The 26398-nt window shown below is 53.7% G+C and overlaps 1 protein-coding gene across 1 annotated transcript in view; it reads left to right on the top strand.

Annotated features, from left to right (window-relative positions):
- LOC144951235 (uncharacterized) overlaps nt 1-26398 on the top strand; it is a 129991-nt gene that overhangs the window by 22498 nt on the left and 81095 nt on the right. Inside the window, exons 11-15 of the mRNA XM_078881385.1 lie at nt 16688-16835; nt 18255-18475; nt 19939-20106; nt 24848-24982; nt 25717-25967. Coding sequence (XP_078737511.1) covers nt 16688-16835; nt 18255-18475; nt 19939-20106; nt 24848-24982; nt 25717-25967 — 923 coding nt within the window. The remainder of the gene's footprint in view (nt 1-16687; nt 16836-18254; nt 18476-19938; nt 20107-24847; nt 24983-25716; nt 25968-26398) is intronic.

Genomic DNA, 26398 nt, shown 5'->3' with positions numbered 1-26398 from the left:
GGAGGTTCCTACCAGTATAAAGTGTGGGATCTGTGTGCTGTGAGTGGCTGAGGTTGTGCTTGGCTGCACTGATGGGGGAGGAAGTGTCTGATCTCTATTATGCTGTGCGTAGTTTTGTGGTGAGTCTGTAGTGTGGTGTATGCGTAGTATGGTGTGTCGTGCAGTGTGGTGCAACTTTAGTGCCAAACACTGTTTAGCATATTTTTCTCACTTACGCTCACACATGCCTTTGGGACAGCAGAAGAGGGAGTCTTTCTCCATACAAGATCTGATTGCAAACTCTTCAACCTTGCCCATCTCAGATCCAAAACCAAAGTTCGCAAAGTCCTCACCAGAGAACTCCTATTCGCTGATGATGCCGCTCTGACAGCTCACACAGAACAAGGTCCTGCGGACACTCATCGACCACCCTGCCACTGCGTGCGACAACTTTGGCCTGACAATCAGCCTGAAAAAGACCAATGTCATGGGCCAGGACGTCAGAGACACCCCTTCCATGAACATTGGCAGCTACACTCTGGAAGCCGTTCAGGACTTGGGCTCCACCATCACCTGCAATTTGTCCCCTGTCACGCAGATTGACGAGCGCATTGGGAAGGCGTCTACAGCGATGTTCAGGTTGGCCAAAAGAGTGCGGGGGAACAAGTCCCTAACGCTCAACACCAAAGTACAGATGATGTACCGGGCCTGTGTCCTTAGCACCCTCCTCTATGGGTCTGAGTCCTGGACAACAAACGCCCATCAAGGACATCGACTAAACACGTTCCACCTCCGATGTCTCAGGCGCAGCCTCGGTCTCAGATGGCGAGATCGCATTCCCAACACCTCAAGTCCTCAACTTGGCCAACATTCCCAACATGCACTCTCTACTCAGCAGAGGTCGCAACCGGGTACCCGATACCCGTACCCTACCCGATACCCGGCTACCCGTACCCAGCCGGGTACGGTTACCCGTTTGCGACCCTGGTGCGGCCGGGTACGGGTAGGCCGTGAGTCACTGGTGAGTCACCGTTTGTCACTCATTTCGGGTAGGGTACGGGTACGGGTAGGGAACGGGTACCCGTACCCGGCCCATTTGCGACCCTGGTGCAGCCGGGTACGGGTACGGGTAAGGAATTAAAACCCGATTTAAAGCTTTCGTGACTGCAGGGATTCATCTTCTTGGTTCTTTCGGCAAAGTCACTTAGAAGGGAAGTAATAAAATAATAAAAATAAAACATAATAAAATAATTCTCACGACGTTTCGGCCACAACACAAGCAGCCGTCCTCAGGTGAAGACCAGGTCTGTCGAGGTGTTTCATTTAGACGCTGTCGCCTCGACAGACCTGGTCTTCACCTGAGGACGGCTGCTTGCGTTGTGGCCGAAACGTCGTGAGAATTATTTTATTGTGTTTTATTTTTATTATTTTATTACTTCCCTTCTACGTGACTTTGCCGAAAGAACCAAGAAGATGAATCAAAACCCGTTTGCGACCTCTGCTACTCAGTCATAGGCGCCTGAGATGGCTTGGACACGTGCGCCGCATGCACGATGGCAAAATACTGAAGGGTGTCTTGTACGGCGAGCTGGCATCAGGCACACGGGACACTGGTCGTCCAGTCCTACGCTTCACAGATGTCTGCAAACGGGACATGAAGAGTTCAAGTTCATTTCAAGTTCATTTATTAGGTATAGCCCTGTGAGCCAGTCGGCTCTTGAATCGGGTGCAACCGCAACAAACAAAAAACTAAAACATGAACAAAAAACATCTTAAAGTGAATATGTGACTGAGTGCAAACAGAAAATCCAAGAAAAGACAGCAAAATATTGCAGGAAAAAAAACACCGTGTACACCAACGCTGTGTGCAAAAATCCCAGTGGGATGCAAGTCAAACAACAACAACAACAACCACAAGACAACTTAGATGAAGAGCTGCGACATCAACCCAGGTGACTGGGAGAAAACTGCCGGTGACCGACTCAGCTGAAAACATGCCTACTCAGGAGAGGCGAGGAGAAAAGACACGCCGCTTGGCAGACCAAGAGGGATCGGCGTCACGAAAAATCAACTGGAGCTGACACCGCATTCACTCGCAATTGCCGTGGCAAGGATTGCCACTCAAGGATTGGCCTACGAAGTCATTCTAGGCGCCTGCAAAACCTACAGGTGATCTCGCGAGGCGCAAAAGAATTGTCTATCGAGACACACAGGCCGATGTGTAGTGTGGTGTGTGTGTAGTGTAGTGTGGTGTTTAGTGTCTAGTGTGGTGTATGTGTAGTTTGGTGTGTGTTTGGTGTGGTGTATGTGTAGTGTAGTATGGTGTTTAGTGTGTAGTGTGGTGTGTAGTACAGTGTGGTGTGTAGTACAGTGTGGTGTGTAGTACAGTGTGGTGTGTAGTACAGTGTGGTGTGTAGTACAGTGTGTTGTGTGTAGTACAGTGTGGTGTGTAGTACAGTGTGGTGTGTAGTACAGTGTGGTGTGTAGTACAGTGTGGTGTGTGTAGTACAGTGTGGTGTGTAGTACAGTGTGGTGTGTAGTACAGTGTGGTGTGTAGTACAGTGTGGTGTGTAGTACAGTGTGGTGTGTAGTACAGTGTGGTGTGTAGTACAGTGTGGTGTGTAGTACAGTGTGGTGTGTAGTACAGTGTGGTGTGTAGTACAGTGTGGTGTGTAGTACAGTGTGGTGTGTAGTACAGTGTGGTGTGTAGTACAGTGTGGTGTGTAGTACAGTGTGGTGTGTGTAGTACAGTGTGGTGTGTAGTACAGTGTGGTGTGTAGTACAGTGTGGTGTGTAGTACAGTGTGGTGTGTGTAGTACAGTGTGGTGTGTGTAGTACAGTGTGGTGTGTGTAGTACAGTGTGGTGTGTAGTACAGTGTGGTGTGTAGTACAGTGTGGTGTGTAGTACAGTGTGGTGTGTAGTACAGTGTGGTGTGTAGTACAGTGTGTAGTGTGGTGTGTAGTACAGTGTGTAGTGTGGTGTGTAGTACAGTGTGTAGTGTGGTGTGTAGTACAGTGTGGTGTGTAGTACAGTGTGGTGTGTAGTACAGTGTGGTGTGTAGTACAGTGTGGTGTGTAGTACAGTGTGGTGTGTAGTACAGTGTGGTGTGTAGTACAGTGTGGTGTGTAGTACAGTGTGGTGTGTAGTACAGTGTGGTGTGTAGTACAGTGTGGTGTGTAGTACAGTGTGGTGTGTAGTACAGTGTGGTGTGTAGTACAGTGTGGTGTGTAGTACAGTGTGGTGTGTAGTACAGTGTGTAGTGTGGTGTGTAGTACAGTGTGGTGTGTAGTACAGTGTGGTGTGTAGTACAGTGTGGTGTGTAGTACAGTGTGGTGTGTAGTACAGTGTGGTGTGTAGTACAGTGTGGTGTGTAGTACAGTGTGGTGTGTAGTACAGTGTGGTGTGTAGTACAGTGTGGTGTGTAGTACAGTGTGGTGTGTAGTACAGTGTGGTGTGTAGTACAGTGGTGTGTGTAGTACAGTGGTGTGTGTAGTACAGTGTGGTGTGTAGTACAGTGTGGTGTGTAGTAGTGTAGGTGCGTGTTTAGTGTCTAGTGTGGTGTATGTGTAGTGTGGTGTGTAGTAGTGTAGGTGCGTGTTTAGTGTCTAGTGTGGTGTATGTGTAGTGTGGTGTGTAGTAGTGTAGGTGCGTGTTTAGTGTCTAGTGTGGTGTATGTGTAGTGTGGTGTGTAGTAGTGTAGGTGCGTGTTTAGTGTGTAGTGTGGTGTATGTGTAGTGTGGTGTGTAGTAGTGTAGGTGCGTGTTTAGTGTCTAGTGTGGTGTATGTGTAGTGTGGTGTGTAGTAGTGTAGGTGCGTGTTTAGTGTCTAGTGTGGTGTATGTGTAGTGTGGTGTGTAGTAGTGTAGGTGCGTGTTTAGTGTCTAGTGTGGTGTATGTGTAGTGTGGTGTGTAGTAGTGTAGGTGCGTGTTTAGTGTCTAGTGTGGTGTATGTGTAGTGTGGTGTGTAGTAGTGTAGGTGCGTGTTTAGTGTCTAGTGTGGTGTATGTGTAGTGTGGTGTGTAGTAGTGTAGGTGCGTGTTTAGTGTCTAGTGTGGTGTATGTGTAGTGTGGTGTGTAGTAGTGTAGGTGCGTGTTTAGTGTCTAGTGTGGTGTATGTGTAGTGTGGTGTGTGTAGTGTGGTGCGTGTTTAGTGTCTAGTGTGGTGTATGTGTAGTGTGGTGTGTAGTAGTGTAGGTGCGTGTTTAGTGTCTAGTGTGGTGTATGTGTAGTGTGGTGTGTAGTAGTGTAGGTGCGTGTTTAGTGTCTAGTGTGGTGTATGTGTAGTGTGGTGTGTAGTAGTGTAGGTGCGTGTTTAGTGTCTAGTGTGGTGTATGTGTAGTGTGGTGTGTAGTAGTGTAGGTGCGTGTTTAGTGTGTAGTGTGGTGTATGTGTAGTGTGGTGTGTAGTAGTGTAGGTGCGTGTTTAGTGTCTAGTGTGGGGTATGTGTAGTGTGGTGTGTAGTAGTGTAGGTGCGTGTTTAGTGTCTAGTGTGGTGTATGTGTAGTGTGGTGTGTAGTAGTGTAGGTGCGTGTTTAGTGTGTAGTGTGGTGTATGTGTAGTGTGGTGTGTAGTAGTGTAGGTGCGTGTTTAGTGTCTAGTGTGGTGTATGTGTAGTGTGGTGTGTGTAGTGTGGTGCGTGTTTAGTGTCTAGTGTGGTGTATGTGTAGTGTGGTGTGTAGTAGTGTAGGTGCGTGTTTAGTGTCTAGTGTGGTGTATGTGTAGTGTGGTGTGTAGTAGTGTAGGTGCGTGTTTAGTGTCTAGTGTGGTGTATGTGTAGTGTGGTGTGTAGTAGTGTAGGTGCGTGTTTAGTGTCTAGTGTGGTGTATGTGTAGTGTGGTGTGTAGTAGTGTAGGTGCGTGTTTAGTGTCTAGTGTGGTGTATGTGTAGTGTGGTGTGTAGTAGTGTAGGTGCGTGTTTAGTGTCTAGTGTGGTGTATGTGTAGTGTGGTGTGTAGTAGTGTAGGTGCGTGTTTAGTGTGTAGTGTGGTGTATGTGTAGTGTGGTGTGTAGTAGTGTAGGTGCGTGTTTAGTGTCTAGTGTGGTGTATGTGTAGTAGTGTGGTGTGTAGTAGTGTAGGTGCGTGTTTAGTGTCTAGTGTGGTGTATGTGTAGTGTGGTGTGTAGTAGTGTAGGTGCGTGTTTAGTGTCTAGTGTGGTGTATGTGTAGTGTGGTGTGTAGTAGTGTAGGTGCGTGTTTAGTGTCTAGTGTGGTGTATGTGTAGTGTGGTGTGTGTAGTGTAGGTGCGTGTTTAGTGTCTAGTGTGGTGTATGTGTAGTGTGGTGTGTAGTAGTGTAGGTGCGTGTTTAGTGTCTAGTGTGGTGTATGTGTAGTGTGGTGTGTAGTAGTGTAGGTGCGTGTTTAGTGTCTAGTGTGGTGTATGTGTAGTGTGGTGTGTAGTAGTGTAGGTGCGTGTTTAGTGTCTAGTGTGGTGTATGTGTAGTGTGGTGTGTAGTAGTGTAGGTGCGTGTTTAGTGTGTAGTGTGGTGTATGTGTAGTGTGGTGTGTAGTAGTGTAGGTGCGTGTTTAGTGTCTAGTGTGGTGTATGTGTAGTGTGGTGTGTAGTAGTGTAGGTGCGTGTTTAGTGTCTAGTGTGGTGTATGTGTAGTGTGGTGTGTAGTAGTGTAGGTGCGTGTTTAGTGTGTAGTGTGGTGTATGTGTAGTGTGGTGTGTAGTAGTGTAGGTGCGTGTTTAGTGTCTAGTGTGGTGTATGTGTAGTGTGGTGTGTGTAGTGTGGTGCGTGTTTAGTGTCTAGTGTGGTGTATGTGTAGTGTGGTGTGTAGTAGTGTAGGTGCGTGTTTAGTGTCTAGTGTGGTGTATGTGTGTGTGTGGTGTGTAGTAGTGTAGGTGCGTGTTTAGTGTCTAGTGTGGTGTATGTGTAGTGTGGTGTGTAGTAGTGTAGGTGCGTGTTTAGTGTCTAGTGTGGTGTATGTGTAGTGTGGTGTGTAGTAGTGTAGGTGCGTGTTTAGTGTCTAGTGTGGTGTATGTGTAGTGTGGTGTGTAGTAGTGTAGGTGCGTGTTTAGTGTCTAGTGTGGTGTATGTGTAGTGTGGTGTGTAGTAGTGTAGGTGCGTGTTTAGTGTCTAGTGTGGTGTATGTGTAGTGTGGTGTGTAGTAGTGTAGGTGCGTGTTTAGTGTCTAGTGTGGTGTATGTGTAGTGTGGTGTGTAGTAGTGTAGGTGCGTGTTTAGTGTCTAGTGTGGTGTATGTGTAGTGTGGTGTGTAGTAGTGTAGGTGCGTGTTTAGTGTCTAGTGTGGTGTATGTGTAGTGTGGTGTGTAGTAGTGTAGGTGCGTGTTTAGTGTCTAGTGTGGTGTATGTGTAGTGTGGTGTGTAGTAGTGTAGGTGCGTGTTTAGTGTCTAGTGTGGTGTATGTGTAGTGTGGTGTGTAGTAGTGTAGGTGCGTGTTTAGTGTCTAGTGTGGTGTATGTGTAGTGTGGTGTGTAGTAGTGTAGGTGCGTGTTTAGTGTCTAGTGTGGTGTATGTGTAGTGTGGTGTGTAGTAGTGTAGGTGCGTGTTTAGTGTCTAGTGTGGTGTATGTGTAGTGTGGTGTGTAGTAGTGTAGGTGCGTGTTTAGTGTCTAGTGTGGTGTATGTGTAGTGTGGTGTGTAGTAGTGTAGGTGCGTGTTTAGTGTCTAGTGTGGTGTATGTGTAGTGTGGTGTGTAGTAGTGTAGGTGCGTGTTTAGTGTCTAGTGTGGTGTATGTGTAGTGTGGTGTGTAGTAGTGTAGGTGCGTGTTTAGTGTCTAGTGTGGTGTATGTGTAGTGTGGTGTGTAGTAGTGTAGGTGCGTGTTTAGTGTCTAGTGTGGTGTATGTGTAGTGTGGTGTGTAGTAGTGTAGGTGCGTGTTTAGTGTCTAGTGTGGTGTATGTGTAGTGTGGTGTGTAGTAGTGTAGGTGCGTGTTTAGTGTCTAGTGTGGTGTATGTGTAGTGTGGTGTGTAGTAGTGTAGGTGCGTGTTTAGTGTCTAGTGTGGTGTATGTGTAGTGTGGTGTGTAGTAGTGTAGGTGCGTGTTTAGTGTCTAGTGTGGTGTATGTGTAGTGTGGTGTGTAGTAGTGTAGGTGCGTGTTTAGTGTCTAGTGTGGTGTATGTGTAGTGTGGTGTGTAGTAGTGTAGGTGCGTGTTTAGTGTCTAGTGTGGTGTATGTGTAGTGTGGTGTGTAGTAGTGTAGGTGCGTGTTTAGTGTCTAGTGTGGTGTATGTGTAGTGTGGTGTGTAGTAGTGTAGGTGCGTGTTTAGTGTCTAGTGTGGTGTATGTGTAGTGTGGTGTGTAGTAGTGTAGGTGCGTGTTTAGTGTCTAGTGTGGTGTATGTGTAGTGTGGTGTGTAGTAGTGTAGGTGCGTGTTTAGTGTCTAGTGTGGTGTATGTGTAGTGTGGTGTGTAGTAGTGTAGGTGCGTGTTTAGTGTCTAGTGTGGTGTATGTGTAGTGTGGTGTGTAGTAGTGTAGGTGCGTGTTTAGTGTCTAGTGTGGTGTATGTGTAGTGTGGTGTGTAGTAGTGTAGGTGCGTGTTTAGTGTCTAGTGTGGTGTATGTGTAGTGTGGTGTGTAGTAGTGTAGGTGCGTGTTTAGTGTCTAGTGTGGTGTATGTGTAGTGTGGTGTGTAGTAGTGTAGGTGCGTGTTTAGTGTCTAGTGTGGTGTATGTGTAGTGTGGTGTGTAGTAGTGTAGGTGCGTGTTTAGTGTCTAGTGTGGTGTATGTGTAGTGTGGTGTGTAGTAGTGTAGGTGCGTGTTTAGTGTCTAGTGTGGTGTATGTGTAGTGTGGTGTGTAGTAGTGTAGGTGCGTGTTTAGTGTCTAGTGTGGTGTATGTGTAGTGTGGTGTGTAGTAGTGTAGGTGCGTGTTTAGTGTCAGTGTGGTGTATGTGTAGTGTGGTGTGTAGTAGTGTAGGTGCGTGTTTAGTGTCTAGTGTGGTGTATGTGTAGTGTGGTGTGTAGTAGTGTAGGTGCGTGTTTAGTGTCTAGTGTGGTGTATGTGTAGTGTGGTGTGTAGTAGTGTAGGTGCGTGTTTAGTGTCTAGTGTGGTGTATGTGTAGTGTGGTGTGTAGTAGTGTAGGTGCGTGTTTAGTGTCTAGTGTGGTGTATGTGTAGTGTGGTGTGTAGTAGTGTAGGTGCGTGTTTAGTGTCTAGTGTGGTGTATGTGTAGTGTGGTGTGTAGTAGTGTAGGTGCGTGTTTAGTGTCTAGTGTGGTGTATGTGTAGTGTGGTGTGTAGTAGTGTAGGTGCGTGTTTAGTGTCTAGTGTGGTGTATGTGTAGTGTGGTGTGTAGTAGTGTAGGTGCGTGTTTAGTGTCTAGTGTGGTGTATGTGTAGTGTGGTGTGTAGTAGTGTAGGTGCGTGTTTAGTGTCTAGTGTGGTGTATGTGTAGTGTGGTGTGTAGTAGTGTAGGTGCGTGTTTAGTGTCTAGTGTGGTGTATGTGTAGTGTGGTGTGTAGTAGTGTAGGTGCGTGTTTAGTGTCTAGTGTGGTGTATGTGTAGTGTGGTGTGTAGTAGTGTAGGTGCGTGTTTAGTGTCTAGTGTGGTGTATGTGTAGTGTGGTGTGTAGTAGTGTAGGTGCGTGTTTAGTGTCTAGTGTGGTGTATGTGTAGTGTGGTGTGTAGTAGTGTAGGTGCGTGTTTAGTGTCTAGTGTGGTGTATGTGTAGTGTGGTGTGTAGTAGTGTAGGTGCGTGTTTAGTGTGCTAGTGTGGTGTATGTGTAGTGTGGTGTGTAGTAGTGTAGGTGCGTGTTTAGTGTCTAGTGTGGTGTATGTGTAGTGTGGTGTGTAGTAGTGTAGGTGCGTGTTTAGTGTCTAGTGTGGTGTATGTGTAGTGTGGTGTGTAGTAGTGTAGGTGCGTGTTTAGTGTCTAGTGTGGTGTATGTGTAGTGTGGTGTGTAGTAGTGTAGGTGCGTGTTTAGTGTCTAGTGTGGTGTATGTGTAGTGTGGTGTGTAGTAGTGTAGGTGCGTGTTTAGTGTGTAGTGTGGTGTATGTGTAGTGTGGTGTGTAGTAGTGTAGGTGCGTGTTTAGTGTCTAGTGTGGTGTATGTGTAGTGTGGTGTGTAGTAGTGTAGGTGCGTGTTTAGTGTCTAGTGTGGTGTATGTGTAGTGTGGGGTTTATGTAATGTGGTGCATGTTTAGTGTGGAGTGTGGTGTATGTGTTTTGTGGTGTGTGTTTAGTATGGTGTGGTGAGTGTGGTGTGGTGCGTGTTTAGTATGGTGTGGTGAGTGTGGTGTGGTGAGTGTGGTGAGTGTGGTGCGTGTTTAGTATGGTGTGGTGAGTGTAGTGTGGTGAGTATGGTGAGTATGGTGTGGTGAGTGTGTTACGAGTATGGCGAGTGTGGTGCGTGTTTAGTATAGTGTGGTGAGTGTGGTGTGGTGAGTGTAGTGTGGTGTGGTGAGTGTAGTGTAGTGTGGTGTGGTGAGTGTAGTGTGGTGTGGTGAGTGTAGTGTGGTGTGGTGAGTGTAGTGTGGTGTGGTGTGGTGAGTGTAGTGTGGTGAGTGTAGTGTGGTGAGTGTAGTGTGGTGAGTGTAGTGTGGTGAGTGTAGTGTGGTGAGTGTAGTGTGGTGAGTGTAGTGTGGTGAGTGTAGTGTGGTGAGTGTAGTGTGGTGAGTGTAGTGTGGTGTGGCGAGTGTGGTGTGGTGTGGCGAGTGTGGTGTGGTGTGGCGAGTGTGGTGTGGTGTGGCGAGTGTGGTGTGGTGTGGCGAGTGTGGTGTGGTGTGGCGAGTGTGGTGTGGTGTGGCGAGTGTGGTGTGGTGTGGCGAGTGTGGTGTGGTGTGGCGAGTGTGGTGTGGTGTGGCGAGTGTGGTGTGGTGTGGCGAGTGTGGTGTGGTGTGGCGAGTGTGGTGTGGTGTGGCGAGTGTGGTGTGGTGTGGCGAGTGTGGTGTGGTGTGGCGAGTGTGGTGTGGTGTGGCGAGTGTGGTGTGGTGTGGCGAGTGTGGTGTGGTGTGGCGAGTGTGGTGTGGTGTGGCGAGTGTGGTGTGGTGTGGCGAGTGTGGTGTGGTGTGGCGAGTGTGGTGTGGTGTGGCGAGTGTGGTGTGGTGTGGCGAGTGTGGTGTGGTGTGGCGAGTGTGGTGTGGTGTGGCGAGTGTGGTGTGGTGTGGCGAGTGTGGTGTGGTGTGGCGAGTGTGGTGTGGTGTGGCGAGTGTGGTGTGGTGTGGCGAGTGTGGTGTGGTGTGGCGAGTGTAGTGTGGCGAGTGTGGTGTGGCGAGTGTGGTGTGGCGAGTGTGGTGTGGCGAGTGTGGTGTGGCGAGTGTGGTGTGGCGAGTGTGGTGTGGCGAGTGTGGTGTGGCGAGTGTGGTGTGGCGAGTGTGGTGTGGCGAGTGTGGTGTGGCGAGTGTGGTGTGGCGAGTGTGGTGTGGCGAGTGTGGTGTGGCGAGTGTGGTGTGGCGAGTGTAGTGTGTGTGATGAATGTGGTGAGTGGTGTGTGTGTGAGTGACTGGGCCATGTGAGCGCCAGGGATGAGGAGGAAGTCTGCCTGTCCGCTTGCGAGCTCCCTCGCCAGGCGGAAAACCGCGGCTCTTCCTGTCAGCTGACGGGAAGACGCCTCTAACGGGTGGGGCGCTAGCAGATTTGAGCGGAGAGAGGGAGTCAGTGGGTGCGGAGAGGGGGAGATGAGCGCGCTTGGGGTGAGGCAGTGCCGAGCGAGGCGTCAGTGTCAGGAGGAGAAGCAGCAGCAGCAGCAGCGAGTGGAGCTGGGAGCAGCATCAGAGGGGAGACGAGCATGCTCCCCACGGGACTAGGGTACGCACGCACGCATCGCACGCACGCATCGCACGCACGCACGCATCGCACGCACGCATCGCACGCACGCACGCATCGCACGCACGCACCATCGCACGCACGCACCATCGCACGCACCATCGCACGCACCATCGCACGCACGCACCATCACACGCACCATCGCACGCACCATCGCACGCACGCACCATCGCACGCACGCACCATCGCACGCACGCACCATCACACGCACCATCGCACGCACCATCGCACGCACGCACCATCGCACGCACCATCGCACGCACCATCGCACGCACGCACCATCGCACGCACGCATCGCACGCACCATCGCACGCACCATCGCACGCACGCACCATCGCACGCACGCACCATCGCACGCACGCACCATCACACGCACCATCGCACGCACGCACCATCGCACGCACGCACCATCGCACGCACCATCGCACGCACGCACCATCGCACGCACGCATCGCACGCACCATCGCACGCACGCACCATCGCACGCACGCACCATCGCACGCACGCACCATCGCACGCACCATCGCACGCACGCACCATCGCACGCACGCACCATCGCGCGCACGCACCATCGCACGCACGCACCATCGCACGCACGCACCATCACACGCACCATCGCACGCACCATCGCACGCACGCACCATCGCACGCACGCATCGCACGCACGCACCATCGCACGCACGCACCATCGCACGCACGCATCGCACGCACGCACCATCGCACGCACGCACCATCGCACGCACGCACCATCGCACGCACGCACGCATCGCACGCACGCACCATCGCACGCACGCACCATCGCGCGCACGCACCATCGCGCGCACGCACCATCGCGCGCACCATCGCACGCACGCACCATCGCACGCACGCACGCATCGCACGCACGCACCATCGCACGCACGCACCATCGCGCGCACGCACCATCGCGCGCACGCACCATCGCACGCACACGTGGTCTCACGCGCCCTCTCACCCTCACCCATAACGGTACCGCGTCCAGTAGCCAAGACCCCCTTGGGGCCGTTTTCACTCGGCGCGCTCCTACGGGGGCAGACTGCTGTTTGCCCCGGGGGAGAGCTACTTTATCCGGTGCACACGTGTGTGTCACCTGTGTGTGTGTCACGTGTGTGGCACGTGTGTGTATGGAACGTGTTTGTGTGGTACGTGTGTGTGTCACCTGTGTGTGTCACCTGTGTGTGTCACCTGTGTGTGTGCCACGTGTGTGTATTGAACATGTGTGTGGCACGTGTGTGTGTGTCACGTGTGTGTGTCACCTGTGTGTGTGTCACCTATGTGTGCCATCTGTGTGTGTCACGTGTGTGTGTGTCACGTGTGTGTGTGTCACCTGTGTGTGTCACGTGTGTGTGTCACGTGTTTGTGTGTCACGTGTGTGTGTGTCACGTGTGTGTGTCACCTGTGTGTGTCACGTGTGTGTGCAATCTGTGTGTGTCACGTGTGTGTGTCACGTGTGTGTGTCACCGGTGTGTGTCACGTGTGTGTGTCACGTGTGTGTGTGTCACGTGTGTGTGTCACCGGTGTGTGTCACCGGTGTGTGTCACGTGTGTGTGTCACGTGTGTGGCACGTGTGTGTATGGGACGTGTGTGTATGGGACGTGTTTGTGTGCTACGTGTGTGTCTTTGTGTGCGCGAACGACTTGTTTAATGGGGGGGGGGGGGGAATCTGTGTTTGGCACCAGTGTGGGGGACACGCCTTTGTCATCTGTGTGTGAAGCATCCAATGTGTATGCCACCTGTGTGTGTGCGCGTGCATTGGTTTGGCATCTGTGTGTGTGTGGCACACCTGTGTGTGTGTGTGTGTCATCCTGTGTCTGTCACATCTCAGTAGGCGACAAAGATGAATGTCAACCACACGCGAGCGAGCGAGCGGGCGGGCGGGCGAGTGGGTGAGCGAGCGAGTGAGCGAGCCGGCTAGCGAGCGTACGAATGGGTGAGTGGGTGAGCGAGTTAGTGTGTGAGCGAGTGAGTTGGGATTGGGTGGGCGAGTGAGTGTGTGAGCGAGTGAGCGTGCGAGTGACTGGAGATGCGGCTGAGTGAGTAGCGAGTGAGTTGGGAGTGGGTGGGCGAGTGAGTGTGTGAGCGAGTGAGTTGGGAGTGGGTGGGCGAGTGAGTGTGTGAGCGAGTGAGTTGGGAGTGGGTGGGCGAGTGAGTGTGTGAGCAAGTGAGCGTTCGAGTGACTGGAGATGCGGCTGAGTGAGTAGCGAGTGAGTTGTGAGTGGGTGGGCGAGTGAGTGTGTAAGCGAGTGAGTTGGGAGTGGGTGGGCGAGTGAGTGTGTGAGCGAGTGAGCGTGCGAGTGACTGGAGATGCGGCTGAGTGAGTAGCGAGTGAGTTGTGAGTGGGTGAGCGAGTGAGTGTGTGAGCGAGTGAGTTGGGAGTGGGTGGGCGAGTGAGTGTGTGAGCGAGTGAGCGTGCGAGTGACTGGAGATGCGGCTGAGTGAGTAGCGAGTGAGTTGGGAGTGGGTGGGCGAGTGAGTGTGAGAGCGAGTGAGCGTGCGAGTGACTGGAGATGCTGCTGAGTGAGTAGCGAGTGAGTTGGGAGTGGGTGAGCGAGTGAGTGTGTGAGCGAGTGAGCGTTCGAGTGACTGGAGATGCGGCTGAGTGAGTAGCGAGTGAGTTGGGAGTGGGTTGGCGAGTGAGTGTGTGAGCGAGTGAGTTGGGAGTGGGTGAGCGAGTGAGTGTGTGAGCGAGTGAGTTGGGAGTGGGTGAGCGAGTGAGCGTGCGATTGACTGGAGATGCGGCTGAGTGAGTAGCGAGTGAGTTGGGAGTGGATGGGCGAGTGAGTGTGTGAGCGAGTGAGTTGGGAGTGGGTGAGCGAGTGAGTGTGTGAGCGAGTGAGTTGGGAGTGGGTGAGCGAGTGAGTGTGTGAGCGAGTGAGTTGGGAGTGGGTGAGCGAGTGAGTGTGTGAGCGAGTGAGCGTGCGAGTGACTGGAGATGCGGCTGAGTGAGTAGCGAGTGAGTTGGGAGTGGGTGGGCGAGTGAGTGTGAGAGCGAGTGAGCGTGCGATTGACTGGAGATGCGGCTGAGTGAGTAGCGAGTGAGTTGGGAGTGGGTGGGCGAGTGAGTGTGTGAGCGAGTGAGTTGGGAGTGAGTAGCGAGTGAGTTGGGAGTGGGTGGGCGAGTGAGTGAGCAATCGCACTGTGTGTGCCGGTGCTCACACCGCTGATCTCCCTCACAATCCGCGCGATTCCCCCGAGAGAGGCCACATTGTGCCATCCGCTCCCCGCCTCCCACGGCCCAATTAGCGGCGCTGCAGCAGAGACGGCTCTATTCAAACCCTGGCCACGCGGCCGTCCGTCCACCCGTGTGTCCGTCCGTCCATGTGTCCGCCCACCCGTGTATCCGTCCGTCCATGTGTCCGTCCACCCGTGTGTCCGTCCGTCCATGTGTCCGCCCACCCGTGTATCCGTCCGTCCATGTGTCCGTCCACCCGTGTGTCCGTCCGTCCATGTGTCCGTCCACCCGTGTGTCCGTCCGTCCATGTGTCCGCCCACCCGTGTGTCCGTCCGTCCATGTGTCCGTCCACCTGTGTGTCCGTCCGTCCATGTGTCCGCCCACCCATGTGTCCGTCCGTCCATGTGTCCACCCACCCGTGTGTCCGTCCGTCCATGTGTCCGCCCACCCGTGTGTCCGTCCGTCCATGTGTCCGTCCACCCGTGTGTCCGTCCGTCCATGTGTCCGCCCACCCGTGTATCTGTCCGTCCATGTGTCCACCCACCCATGTGTCCGTCCGTCTATGTGTCCACCCACCCGTGTATCTGTCCGTCCATGTGTCCGCCCACCCGTGTGTCCGTCCGTCCATGTGTCCACCCACCCTTGTGTCCATCCGTCCATGTGTCCGCCCACCCGTGTATCTGTCCGTCCATGTGTCCGCCCACCCGTGTGTCCGTCCGTCCATGTGTCCGCCCACCCTTGTGTCCGTCCGTCCATGTGTCCGCCCACCCGTGTGTCCGTCCGTCCATGTGTCCGCCCACCCGTGTATCTGTCCGTCCATGTGTCCGCCCACCCGTGTATCTGTCCGTCCATGTGTCCGCCCACCCGTGTGTCCGTCCGTCCATGTGTCCGCCCACCCGTGTGTCCGTCCGTCAGTGCATCCTTTTATCCGTCCGTGTAATACGATGTCTGTGGCGATGCCAGCGTCTCCACCATCGGAGTCTCCTCCACCACAGCGGCTGTGAGCAGGAAGCAACCGGCGCGCGGCATGGGGATTCCCTCCTGGCGACGTGCTGGCTTCATAACAACAACAATATGTATACGGTACTCGTGATGAAACTATCTGAACTACGAAGCCGTTATAGTCATAGGTTTTTACCCTTTCAACTGGTACAAAAACTGATACCTTTATACAAGGGATCATGTTTGAAATAACCACAACACAAGCAGTCAAGGAGAGGTCTCATAGTGTAAATGCTTCACCCCGAGTTCTCAATACTCTGATAGTGCGCTGTCTTTGAGTTGTACGCCTTTTGGCGCCATCTGGTCCAACACCAATGGAGACTAGGCTCTAAGAAAAGCTGTCTCGGGTGTGGACCAATCAACTTCAAGGACAGTGCACATCATTATCATCATCAGAGTTGTTTCTTTTTGTTTGCATTTTGACTGCTTGTGTTGTGGTTATTGCAAACATGATCCCTTGTATAAAGGTGTCAGTTTTTGTACCAGTTGAAAGGGTAAAAACCTATGACTATATTTTGCCACTGGTAAAGGAGACGTCTCATAGTGCGAATCCGTTCATAGCCATGCGCCAGGTCTCCACGAGACGATGCCTGGTGAATGTGCGAGCGGGTGAGTGGACGTGCGCGAGTGAGTGGGAGTTTGCATCTCCTGCAGTGTGAATGAGCGAGTGAGTGAATGTCTTCAGTCTTGAGACTCAGGAGATCGCCGTGCCAAGCCGAGTGGCGCTGTGGTAGCAGCCGCTCCGATGAGAGATGCAGGCAGCCTGCGGTTCACTGGCTGTTGACGCTACGGTGCCTTGAGCCGCGTCGTGCGTGCGTGGTTTGGATGGAGCGACCCAAGTTCGAGTCCCGCTCACGGCCAACACCGGTGGCTATTATCTGAACCGGTCCTGGGCCTCCCCTAGGTTGACTCAGCCTCAAATAAGTACCTGATGCGGTGTGTAAAATCATTGCCACTGGGGAGACAAAGGCGGTCGTGCGTGGTGTTGGCCACCCGTGGCGGACTTCACAGGTGCTCACTAACAGCACTTGCCCCAACAGTCTGTTACGGCTTTACGAGTTGCGGGTCTTTGTCTTTGTTAAATCCTTTATATTAAGTTCGCTCGCTCGCTCGCTTGCTTGCGCGCTTACGACCGTGCAAATCTTTCGGTCGTTTTTTAACCCACTTGCCGTGATCCAATCGAGCTGACGTTTTGCACACAGACTCGTTGTGCGTGACAATTTATTTTCGTGAAAATTTTTGTTCCAAAATTTTACACTTTATAGGAAATGTTTTTTTTATATGTAATTACCAATTGCTTAATGGTGGCAGGCAATCATCTGACCCATAGGTGGCAGCCATCTCAAGCCAGAGGACGAGAGGACTCTAGCCGCCACGCATATAAAGGATTTAGAGTGAAAAACTTTGTTTTTACGGGTTTATTTTTGTGTCAGTGCTCACGAACAGCACTTGCCCCAACAGTCTGTTACGGTCTTCTTGGTTCTTTCGGTAAAGTCACGTAGAAGGAAAATAATAAAGTAATAAAAATGAAACATAATAAAATACAATTCTCACGACGTTTCGGCCACAACGCAAGCAGCCGTCTTCAGGTGGAGAGCAGGTCTGTCGAGAAGGCAGACTCTGCCTTATTATGTTTTATTTTTATTATTTTATTATTTCCCTTCTACGTGACTTTACCGAAAGAACCAAGAAGATGAATCCCTGCAGTCACGAAAACTTTAAATAGAAAGTCTGTTACGGCTTTACGAGGGCGGTCTTTGTATGTGTGTGTGTGTGTGCCGCGTGGGTGGTGCAGGCGCGCGAGCTGAGCGCCGCCGCCGAGCTAGCGCTGGAGGAGATGGCGCGGCAGCAGCGCGAGCTGGAGGAGCGCCTCGATCAGATGCTGACGCGCATCGCCAAGGAGACGGAGGACATCCGGGACCTGGAGCAGCAGCTCACGGAGGGTGCGCGGCGGGGGGCGGTGCTGGTGGTGGTGGTGGTGATGGTGGTGATGGTGATGGTGGTGGTGGTGATGATGGTGGTAGTGGTGGTGGTAGTGGGGGTGGTGGTGGTAGTGGTGGTGGTGGTGATGGTGGTAGTGGTGATAGTGGGGGTGGTGGTGGTGATGGTGGTGGTGGTAGTGATGGTGGTGGTGGTGGTGGTGCTGGTGGTGGTGCTGGTGGTGGTGGTGATGGTGGTGGTGGTGGTGATGGTGGTAGTGATGGTGGTGGTGGTGGTGGTAGTGGTGATGATGGTGGTAGTGGTGGTGGTGGTGGTGATGATGGTGGTGGTGGTGGTGATGGTAGTGGTGGTGGTCGTGGTAGTGGTGGTGGTGGTGGTGGTGGTGGTGATGATGGTGGTAGTGGTGGTGGTGGTGGTGATGGTGGTAGTGGTGATAGTGGTGGTGATGGTGGTGGTGGTAGTGATGGTGGTAGTGATGGTGGTGGTGGTGGTGCTGGTGGTGGTGGTGGTGCTGGTGGTGGTGGTGATGGTGGTGGTGGTGGTGATGGTGGTAGTGGTGATAGTGGGGGTGGTGGTGATGGTAGTGATGGTGGTGGTGGTGGTGATGGTGGTGGTGGTGCTGGTGGTGGTGGTGGTGATGGTGGTGGTGGTGATGGTGGTGGTGATGGTGGTGGTGATGGTGGTAGTGGTGATAGTGGGGGTGGTGGTGATGGTAGTGATGGTGGTGGTGATGGTGGTGGTGGTGGTGGTGATGGTGGTGGTGGTGGTGCTGGTGGTGGTGGTGGTGGTGGTGATGGTGGTGGTGATGGTGGTGGTGGTGATGGTGGTAGTGGTGATAGTGGGGGTGGTGGTGATGGTAGTGATGGTGGTGGTGGTGGTGATGGTGGTGGTGGTGGTGATGGTGGTGGTGATGGTGGTAGTTTAATTCGTAGTTTAGTGGTGGTTAATTGAAGGTGGAGGGGTTACCAGCCCCTCGCACCCGTCCAGAGCCCCCGTTTAGCCACTGTGGTGGTCACAGACGCCATGAGGGGAGAGGCCAATGGGCATTGGTCCTCCCCCCACAGCACTGCCCACGACAGTGTTGCCCGTCCGGCACCGCGAGGAGGTAGGAGGTTGTTTTGCCGGTACAGTAGGGGGCACAGGTGGTGCATCAGCCAGTCATCTCGGTCATCTCGGTCAGTCGACCCGTGGCACCTGCTGGGTCTGCCCCGTGACCTCCTGCCAGCGGGCGTTCGACACTTCACGTGGCCTCAAGGTGCACATGGCCTGGCACAAGCGTCGTGGTGACGTCACCGCCACTTAGTGGCGAATGGCGGTTGTTGTTGTTGATGGTGGTAGTGGTGGTGGTGATGACGAAGTTGCCGATGACGTCGTTGCGAGTGATGCCCCCCCCCAACCCTCCGTGCCTCCCCCCCTACCAGGCCAGATTGCCGCGAACGACGCGCTAAAGCGTGACCTGGAGGGCATCATCGCGGGGCTGCAGCAGTACCTGTCGGGCGTGCAGGACCGGGCGCGCCAGGCCGGCGAGGCATGCGGGCGCCTGCAGCAGGAGAATGAGGAGCTGCAGCGCCGCCTCGCTCAGCTGCAGCAGGACAAGCAGGAGCTGGAGGTGGTGGCCGAAGATGCGGACGCCATGCGTAAGGTGCGCGTCGCAACAGTAGCTGTGCCGCACCGCACCGCTGCACCGCACCACCGCACCGATCCATCACACCGCACCACTACACCGCACCACCGCACCGATCCATCACACCGCACCACTACACCGCACCACCGCACCGATCCATCACACCGCACCACTACACCGCACCACCGATCTATCACACCGCACCACTACACCGCACCACCGCACCGATCCATCACACCGCACCACTACACCGCACCACCGCACCGATCCATCACACCGCACCACTACACCGCACCACCGATCCATCACACCGCACCACCGCACCACTACACCGATCCATCACACTGCACCACTACACCGCACCACCGCACCGATCCATCACACCGCACCACTACACCACACCACCGCACCGATCCATCACACCGCACCACTACACCGCACCACCGCACCGATCCATCACACCGCACCACTACACCGCACCACCGCACCGATCCATCACACCGCACCACTACACCGCACCACCGATCCATCACACCGCACCACCGCACCACTACACCGATCCATCACACTGCACCACTACACCGCACCACCGCACCGATCCATCACACCGCACCACTACACCGCACCACCGCACCACCGCACCGATCCATCACACCGCACCACTACACCGCACCACCGCACCGATCCATCACACCGCACCACTACACCGCACCACCGCACCGATCCATCACACCGCACCACTACACCGCACCACCGCACCACCGCACCGATCCATCACACCGCACCACTACACCGCACCACCGCACCACCGCACCGATCCATCACACTGCACCACTACACCGCACCACCGCACCGATCCATCACACCTGAGAACATGCAAACTCTAACTATGCAGGCTTCAGGGTCGGGATCGAACCCACGACCTTCTGCATATACCAGGAAAGGTAGTTAACATCTCACCACCGTGGCAGACCCCTACATTGGCAAGTTTGTCAAACTCCTATTTAACGAGCGCTCGCACGACGCGGGAGGAAACGGCGCAGCACTCGGGGAAAGAAAAAAATTAACCCGTAAAAGCAAAATTTTTCACTATAAATCCTCGTCCTCTGGCTTGAGATGGCTGCCACCTATGGGTCAGATGATTGTCTGGCAGCATTAAACAATTGGTAATTAAATATTTTTAAAAAATTCCCTAAACAGTGTAAAATTTTGTAATTTTTTTTCACGAACATTAATTGTCACGCACAACGAGTCTGTGTGCAAAATGTCAGCTCGATTGGATCACGGGAAGTGGGTTAAAAAACGACCGAAGGATTTGCACGGTCGTAAGCGCGCAAGCGAACTTAATATAAAGGATTTAAAAACGTGCGTGCAAAGTGGGACGACGCCGACGACGACGACGCCGACGACGACACCGACGCTTCCCTTGCAGACGGGAGTCTTAACCCACTTGGTATACTGCCCCGGACGTGCGCTAAAAGGAGGTGTTGGAGCTGGAGCGGCTGCTGCAGGAGCAGCAGGAGGCCAACGCGTCGCTGCAGGGAGAGCAGGGCGAGCGAGACGCCCAGCTGCAGGCCCAACTCGACGAGATGGAGATCGAGCAGCAGCAGCTGCAGGACCAGCTGCGTGCCCAGCACCAGCGCAGCAAGGTGAACGAAACTCATCTTCTTGGCTAACTGTCGGTAAAGTCGGTTAGAAGGGAAATAATAAAATTAAAAAAATATAAAACAATACAAAAAATATTTTTAATTTGAAGCTTTCGTGACTGCAGGGATTCATATTCTTGGTTCTTCCGGTAAAGTCACGTAGAAGGGAAATAATAAAATGATAAAAATAAAACATAATAAAATAATTCTCAGTGAGAATAAAAATAAAACATAATAAAATAATTCTCACTGAGAATTATTTTATTATGTTTTAATTTTATTTTTTTATTATTTCCCTTCTACGTGACTTTACCGAAAGAACCAAGAAGATGAATCCCTGCAGTCACGAAAGCTTTAAATCGAAATTTAAACTAAACTATTAAACTGTTTTGTATTTTACCACGTAAGACCTGGCTATCACAAATGATGGCTCAACCAAGGGTGTGGAAATGTATTGCGGCCAAATGTTCTGAACGCATGATGTGGATTCTAAATGCCGAAGGAAAAACCGGAGGACCTGGAGAAAAATCCACGCGACCACGGGGAGAGAGAGAGACACGCAAACTCCAAATATACAGCAGCAGGCGTCAGGGTCGGGATCGAATCCACGACCTCCTGCACACCAGGCGAGGTAGTCAACATCTCCTAGCCACCGTGATGATGATGAGAGAGACACGCAAACTCCAAATACACAGCAGCAGGCGTCAGGGTCGGGATCGCACCCACGACCTCCTGCACACCAGGCGAGGTAGTCAACATCTCTTAGCCACCGTGATGATGAGAGAGAGAGAGACACGCAAACTCCAAATATACAGCAGCAGCAGGCGTCAGGAGTCGGGATCGAACCCACGACCTCCTGTACACCAGGCGAGGTAGTCAACATCTCACCACCATGGCGCCCTCCTTTCTCCCTTTCCCCCCTCCCTTCCCCCTCCCCCTTCCTCCCTCCCACCCCCATCACCATCTGTCCTTCACACAAGACAGATGGTGCCAATAATCAGCAGTACAATCAAGACGTGAGCTGTGAGCGCACGAAGCCGGCCGTTGTCGGGGGGAGGGGCCACCGAGCCCCCTCCTGGGTTGGCCCGGCCCGTCCGGGTGGCTCCAGGAAGTCTGTCCTGGTGCCCCCCCCCCCCGCTCCCCCCCACACTCTAACCCCATCCATGCCGTAGTCGTTTTTGAAAGTCGGGCTGTTTTGCCTAATTTTCATCAGCTCGTTTCAACTCGTTGCACGGTGGCTAGGAGATGTTAACTACCTCGCCTGGTGTACAGGAGGTCGTGGGTTCGATCCCGACCCTGATGCCTGCTGCTGTATATTTGGAGTTTGCGTGTCTCTCTCTCTCATCATCATCACGGTGGCTAGGAGATGTTAACTACCTCGCCTGGTATGCAGGAGGTCGTGGGTTCTGATCCCAACCCTGATTCCTGTTGTATGTTTGGAGTTTGCGTCTCTCTCATCATCATCACGGTGACTAGGAGATGTTGACTACCTCGCCTGGTATACAGGAGGTCGTGGGTTCGATCCCGACCCTGACGCCTGCTGCTGTATATTTGGAGTTTGCGTGTCTCTCTCATCATCATCACGGTGGCTAGGAGATGTTAACTACCTCGCCTGGTATGCAGGAGGTCGTGGGTTCTGATCCCGACCCTGATTCCTGTTGTATGTTTGGAGTTTGCGTCTCTCTCATCATCATCACGGTGACTAGGAGATGTTAACTACCTCGCCTGGTATGCAGGAGGTCGTGGGTTCGATCCCGACCCTGATGCCTGCTGTATGTTTGGAGTTTGCGTGTCTCTCTCTCCCCGGGGTCGCGTGGATTTTTCTCCGGCTCCTCCGGTTTTTCCCTCTGCATTTAGAATCAACATCACGCGTTTCGTGTTTTTGGCTACTGCAAAACATTTCCACATGGTGCGCCGCTTCGTTGAGCTATCATTTGTGTCCAGGTCGCTTCTGATAAAAAAAAGAGCTATATGGCTCAGTGCGGCCTTACCTGGTAAAAATAAAAATGTTTTAATAGTTTTTATTTTCGCACGTTTGGCTCTGCACGGTGCTAGAGAAGTTCAAGTATTTTGGCCTCAACCTCGACTCGAGATGGGTGGGAAATTGGCGGGGTTACCTGAGCAGTGGGCGGAGCTACCTGAGCAGTAGGAGGAGCTACATGAGCAGTAGGAGGAGCTACCTGAGCAGTGGGAGGAGCTACCTGAGCAGTAGGAGGAGCTACTTGAGCAGTAGGAGGAGCTACCTGAGCAGTGGGAGGAGCTACCTGAGCAGTGGGCGGAGCTACCTGAGCAGTGGGAGGAGCTACCTGAGCAGTGGGTGGAGCTACCTGAGCAGTAGGAGGAGCTACCTGAGCAATGGGCGGAGCTACCTGAGTAGTAGGAGGAGCTACCTGAGTAGTAGGAGGAGCTACTTGAGCAGTAGGAGGAGCTACCTGAGCAGTAGGAGGAGCTACCTGAGCAGAGGGGAGGAGCTACCTGAGCAGTAGGAGGAGCTACCTGAGCAGTAGGAGGAGCTACCTGAGCAGTAGGCGGAGCTACCTGAGCAGTAGGAGGAGCTACCTGAGCAGTGGGCGGAGCTACCTGAGCAGTGGGAGGAGCTACCTGAGCAGTAGGAGGAGCTACCTGAGCAGTAGGAGGAGCTACCTGAGCAGTGGGCGGAGCTACCTGAGCAGTAGGAGGAGCTACCTGAGCAGTAGGAGGAGCTACCTGAGCAGTAGGAGGAGCTACCTGAGCAGTAGGAGGAGCTACCTGAGTAGTAGGAGGAGCTACATGAGCAGTAGGAGGAGCTACCTGAGCAGTGGGAGGAGCTACCTGAGCAGTGGGAGGAGCTACCTGAGCAGTAGGAGGAGCTACCTGAGCAGTAGGAGGAGCTACCTGAGCAGTGGGAGGAGCTACCTGAGCAGTAGGAGGAGCTACCTGAGCAGTGGGAGGAGCTACCTGAGCAGTAGGAGGAGCTACATGAGCAGTAGGAGGAGCTACCTGAGCAGTGGGAGGAGCTACCTGAGCAGTAGGAGGAGCTACCTGAGCAGTAGGAGGAGCTACCTGAGCAGTAGGAGGAGCTACCTGAGCAGTGGGCGGAGCTACCTGAGCAGTGGGAGGAGCTACCTGAGCAGTGGGTGGAGCTACCTGAGCAGTAGGAGGAGCTACCTGAGCAGTGGGCGGAGCCACCTGAGTAGTAGGAGGAGCTACCTGAGTAGTAGGAGGAGCTACTTGAGCAGTAGGAGGAGCTACCTGAGCAGTAGGAGGAGCTACCTGAGCAGAGGGGAGGAGCTACCTGAGCAGTAGGAGGAGCTACCTGAGCAGTAGGAGGAGCTACCTGAGCAGTAGGAGGAGCTACCTGAGCAGTAGGAGGAGCTACCTGAGCAGTAGGAGGAGCTACCTGAGCAGTAGGAGGAGCTACCTGGGCAGTAGGAGGAGCTACCTGAGCAGTGGGAGGAGCTACCTGAGCAGTGGGAGGAGCTACCTGAGCAGTGGGCGGAGCTAACTGAGCAGTGGGAGGAGCTACCTGAGCAGTGGGTGGAGCTACCTGAGCAGTAGGAGCTACCTGAGCAGTGGGAGGAGCTAACTGAGCAGTGGGCGGAGCTACCTGAGCAGTGGGAGGAGCTACCTGAGCAGTAGGAGGAGCTACCTGAGCAGTGGGAGGAGCTACCTGAGCAGTGGGCGGAGCTACCTGAGCAGTGGGAGGAGCTACCTGAGCAGTGGGAGGAGCTACCTGAGCAGTGGGAGGAGCTACCTGAGCAGTGGGAGGAGCTACCTGAGCAGTGGGTGGAGCTACCTGAGCAGTAGGAGGAGCTACCTGAGCAGTAGAAGGAGCTACCTGAGCAGAGGGGAGGAGCTACCTGAGCAGTGGGCGGAGCTACCTGAGCAGTGGGAGGAGCTACCTGAGCAGTAGGAGGAGCTACCTGAGCAGTGGGAGGAGCTACCTGAGCAGTGAGCGCCAGTTACCTGAGCAGGTATTGTGGTCTATGTAAACATGACTCCTTGTAAAAAGGTGTCAGTTTTATTGCCAGATAGAAGGGTAAAAAACCAATTATCGTATTTTTACTGGCAAATGAGGTTCCAATGGTGTAAATGCTTACCCCGAGCTCTCATACTCCGATGGTGCATTGTCTTTGAGTTGTGCGCCTTTTGGCGTCATCTGGTCCAACACCATGTGAGACTAGGCTCTAAGGAAAGCTGTCTCGGGTGTGGACCAATCAACTTCAAGGACAGAGCATACATTATCAGAGTTGTGTTTTTTGTTTGCATTATGACCGCAGGTATTGTGGTCTATGCAAACATGACTCCTTGTAAAAAAGGTGTCAGTTTTGTTGCCAGATAGAAGGGTAAACAAGTATAACCCGTAAAAACAAAGTTTTTCACTATAAATCCTTTATATGCGTGGCGGCTAGAGTCCTCTCGTCCTCTGGCTTGAGATGGCTGCCACCTATGGGTCAGATGATTGCATGGAACCATTAAGCAATTGGTAATTAAATATAATTGATTTTTTCCTAAATACTGTAAAGTTATGGAAAAACATTTTCACGAAAATAAATTGTCACGCACAACGAGTCTGTGTGCAAAATGTCAGCTCGATTGGATCACGGCAAGTGGGTTAAAAAAACGACCGAAAGATTTGCACGGTCGTAAGCGCGCAAGCAAGCAAGCGAGCGCGCAAGCGAACTTAATATAAAGGATTTAAAAAAACCAATGATCAGGCACGGAACCACTCGCACCGCGCCCCCGTCGTCTCGTGCGCCTGCAGGGCGAGCAGGCGGCGCTGCTGGCGGAGCTCCAGCGGGAGAAGGAGGCGCTGGAGGCCGCCATTGAGCAGGCGGGTCAGGCGCGGGCCCACGAGCAGGAGAACCAGCGGCTGCTGCAGCAGCTGCGTGCGCTGCAGGTGGCGCTTGCTCGCCCGCCACGTCGCTCGCCACGTCGCTCACCTCGTCGCTCGCTTCCTCACCCGCCTCGTCGCTCACCTCCTCACTTGCTTCTTCATCCACCTCGTCGCTCACCTCCTTGCTCACCTCACTTACCTCCTCGTTCGTCTACTCGCTCACTTTCTCGCTCGCTTCCTCGCTCACCTATTCGCTCACCTCCGAACTCGTCTCCTCGCTCACCTCCTTGCTCACCTCACTTACCTCCTCACTCGCCTCCTCACCCGCCTCGTCGCTCACCTCCTTGCTCGCCCCCTCGCTCACCTCCTCACTCACCACCTCACTCGCTTCCTCGCTCACCTCCTCACTCGCTTCCTCACCCGCCTCGTCGCTCGCTTCCTCACCCACTTCGTCGCTCACCTCCTTGCTCACCTCCTTGCTCGCCCCCTCACTCGCTTCCTCGCTCACCTATTCGCTCACCTCCTCACTCGCTTCCTCGCTCGCCTCCTCACCCGCCTCGTCGCTCACCTCCTTGCTCGCCCCCTCGCTCACCTCCTCACTCACCTCCTCGCTCGCTTCCTCGCTCACCTATTCGCTCACCTCCGCACTCGTCTCCTCGCTCAGCTCCTCACTCACCTCTTCACTCGCTTCTTCACCCACCTCGTCGCTCACCTCCTCACTCGCTTCCTCGCTCACTTCCTCGCTCACCTCGTCGCTCACCCCCTCACTCCCCCCCCCCCCCCCCCCCCCCCACCAGGCGAGCTCGGCGATGCTGAGCAGCCGCCTCCAGGACGCGGAGGCGCAGGCGGAGAGGACGGCGCGGGAGACGGTGCGGCGCGACGAGGTGGCGGCGCACCTCACGCAGCTCCGCGAGGAGGTGGAGGGGCCACGCGGCCCCCTCGAGGAGGAGGAGGAGGAGGGGCACGAGGAGGAGCGGGGCGAGGGGGAGGAGAGGCGGAGGAACGGGCAGCACGAGGAGGAAGACGATGAGGAGGAGGAGGGGACGAGGTGAGATGAAGGGTTAGTCTGGTGGTGAGGGTAGGGTTAGTGTTGTGGTGGTGAGGGTTGGGTGAGTGTGGTGGTGGTGAGGGTAGGGTTAGTGTTGTGGTGGTGAGGGTTGGGTTAGTGTGGTGGTGGTGAGGGTAGGGTTAGTGTGGTGGTGGTGAGGGTGAGTGTGGTGGTGGTGAGGGTAGGGTGAGTGTGGTGGTGGTGAGGGTAGGGTGAGTGTGGTGGTGGTGAGGGTAGGGTGAGTGTGGTGGTGGTGAGGGTTGGGTGAGTGTGGTGGTGGTGAGGGTAGGGTTAGTGTTGTGGTGGTGAGGGTTGGGTTAGTGTGGTGGTGGTGAGGGTAGGGTTAGTGTGGTGATGGTGAGGGTGAGTGTGGTGGTGGTGAGGGTTGGGTGAGTGTGGTGGTGGTGAGGGTAGGGTTAGTGTTGTGGTGG

Source organism: Lampetra fluviatilis, chromosome 61 (assembly GCF_964198595.1).
Source record: "Lampetra fluviatilis chromosome 61, kcLamFluv1.1, whole genome shotgun sequence".
Taxonomy (NCBI): Eukaryota; Metazoa; Chordata; class Hyperoartia; order Petromyzontiformes; family Petromyzontidae; genus Lampetra; species Lampetra fluviatilis.
This window is presented reverse-complemented; position numbering and strand designations above follow the sequence as displayed.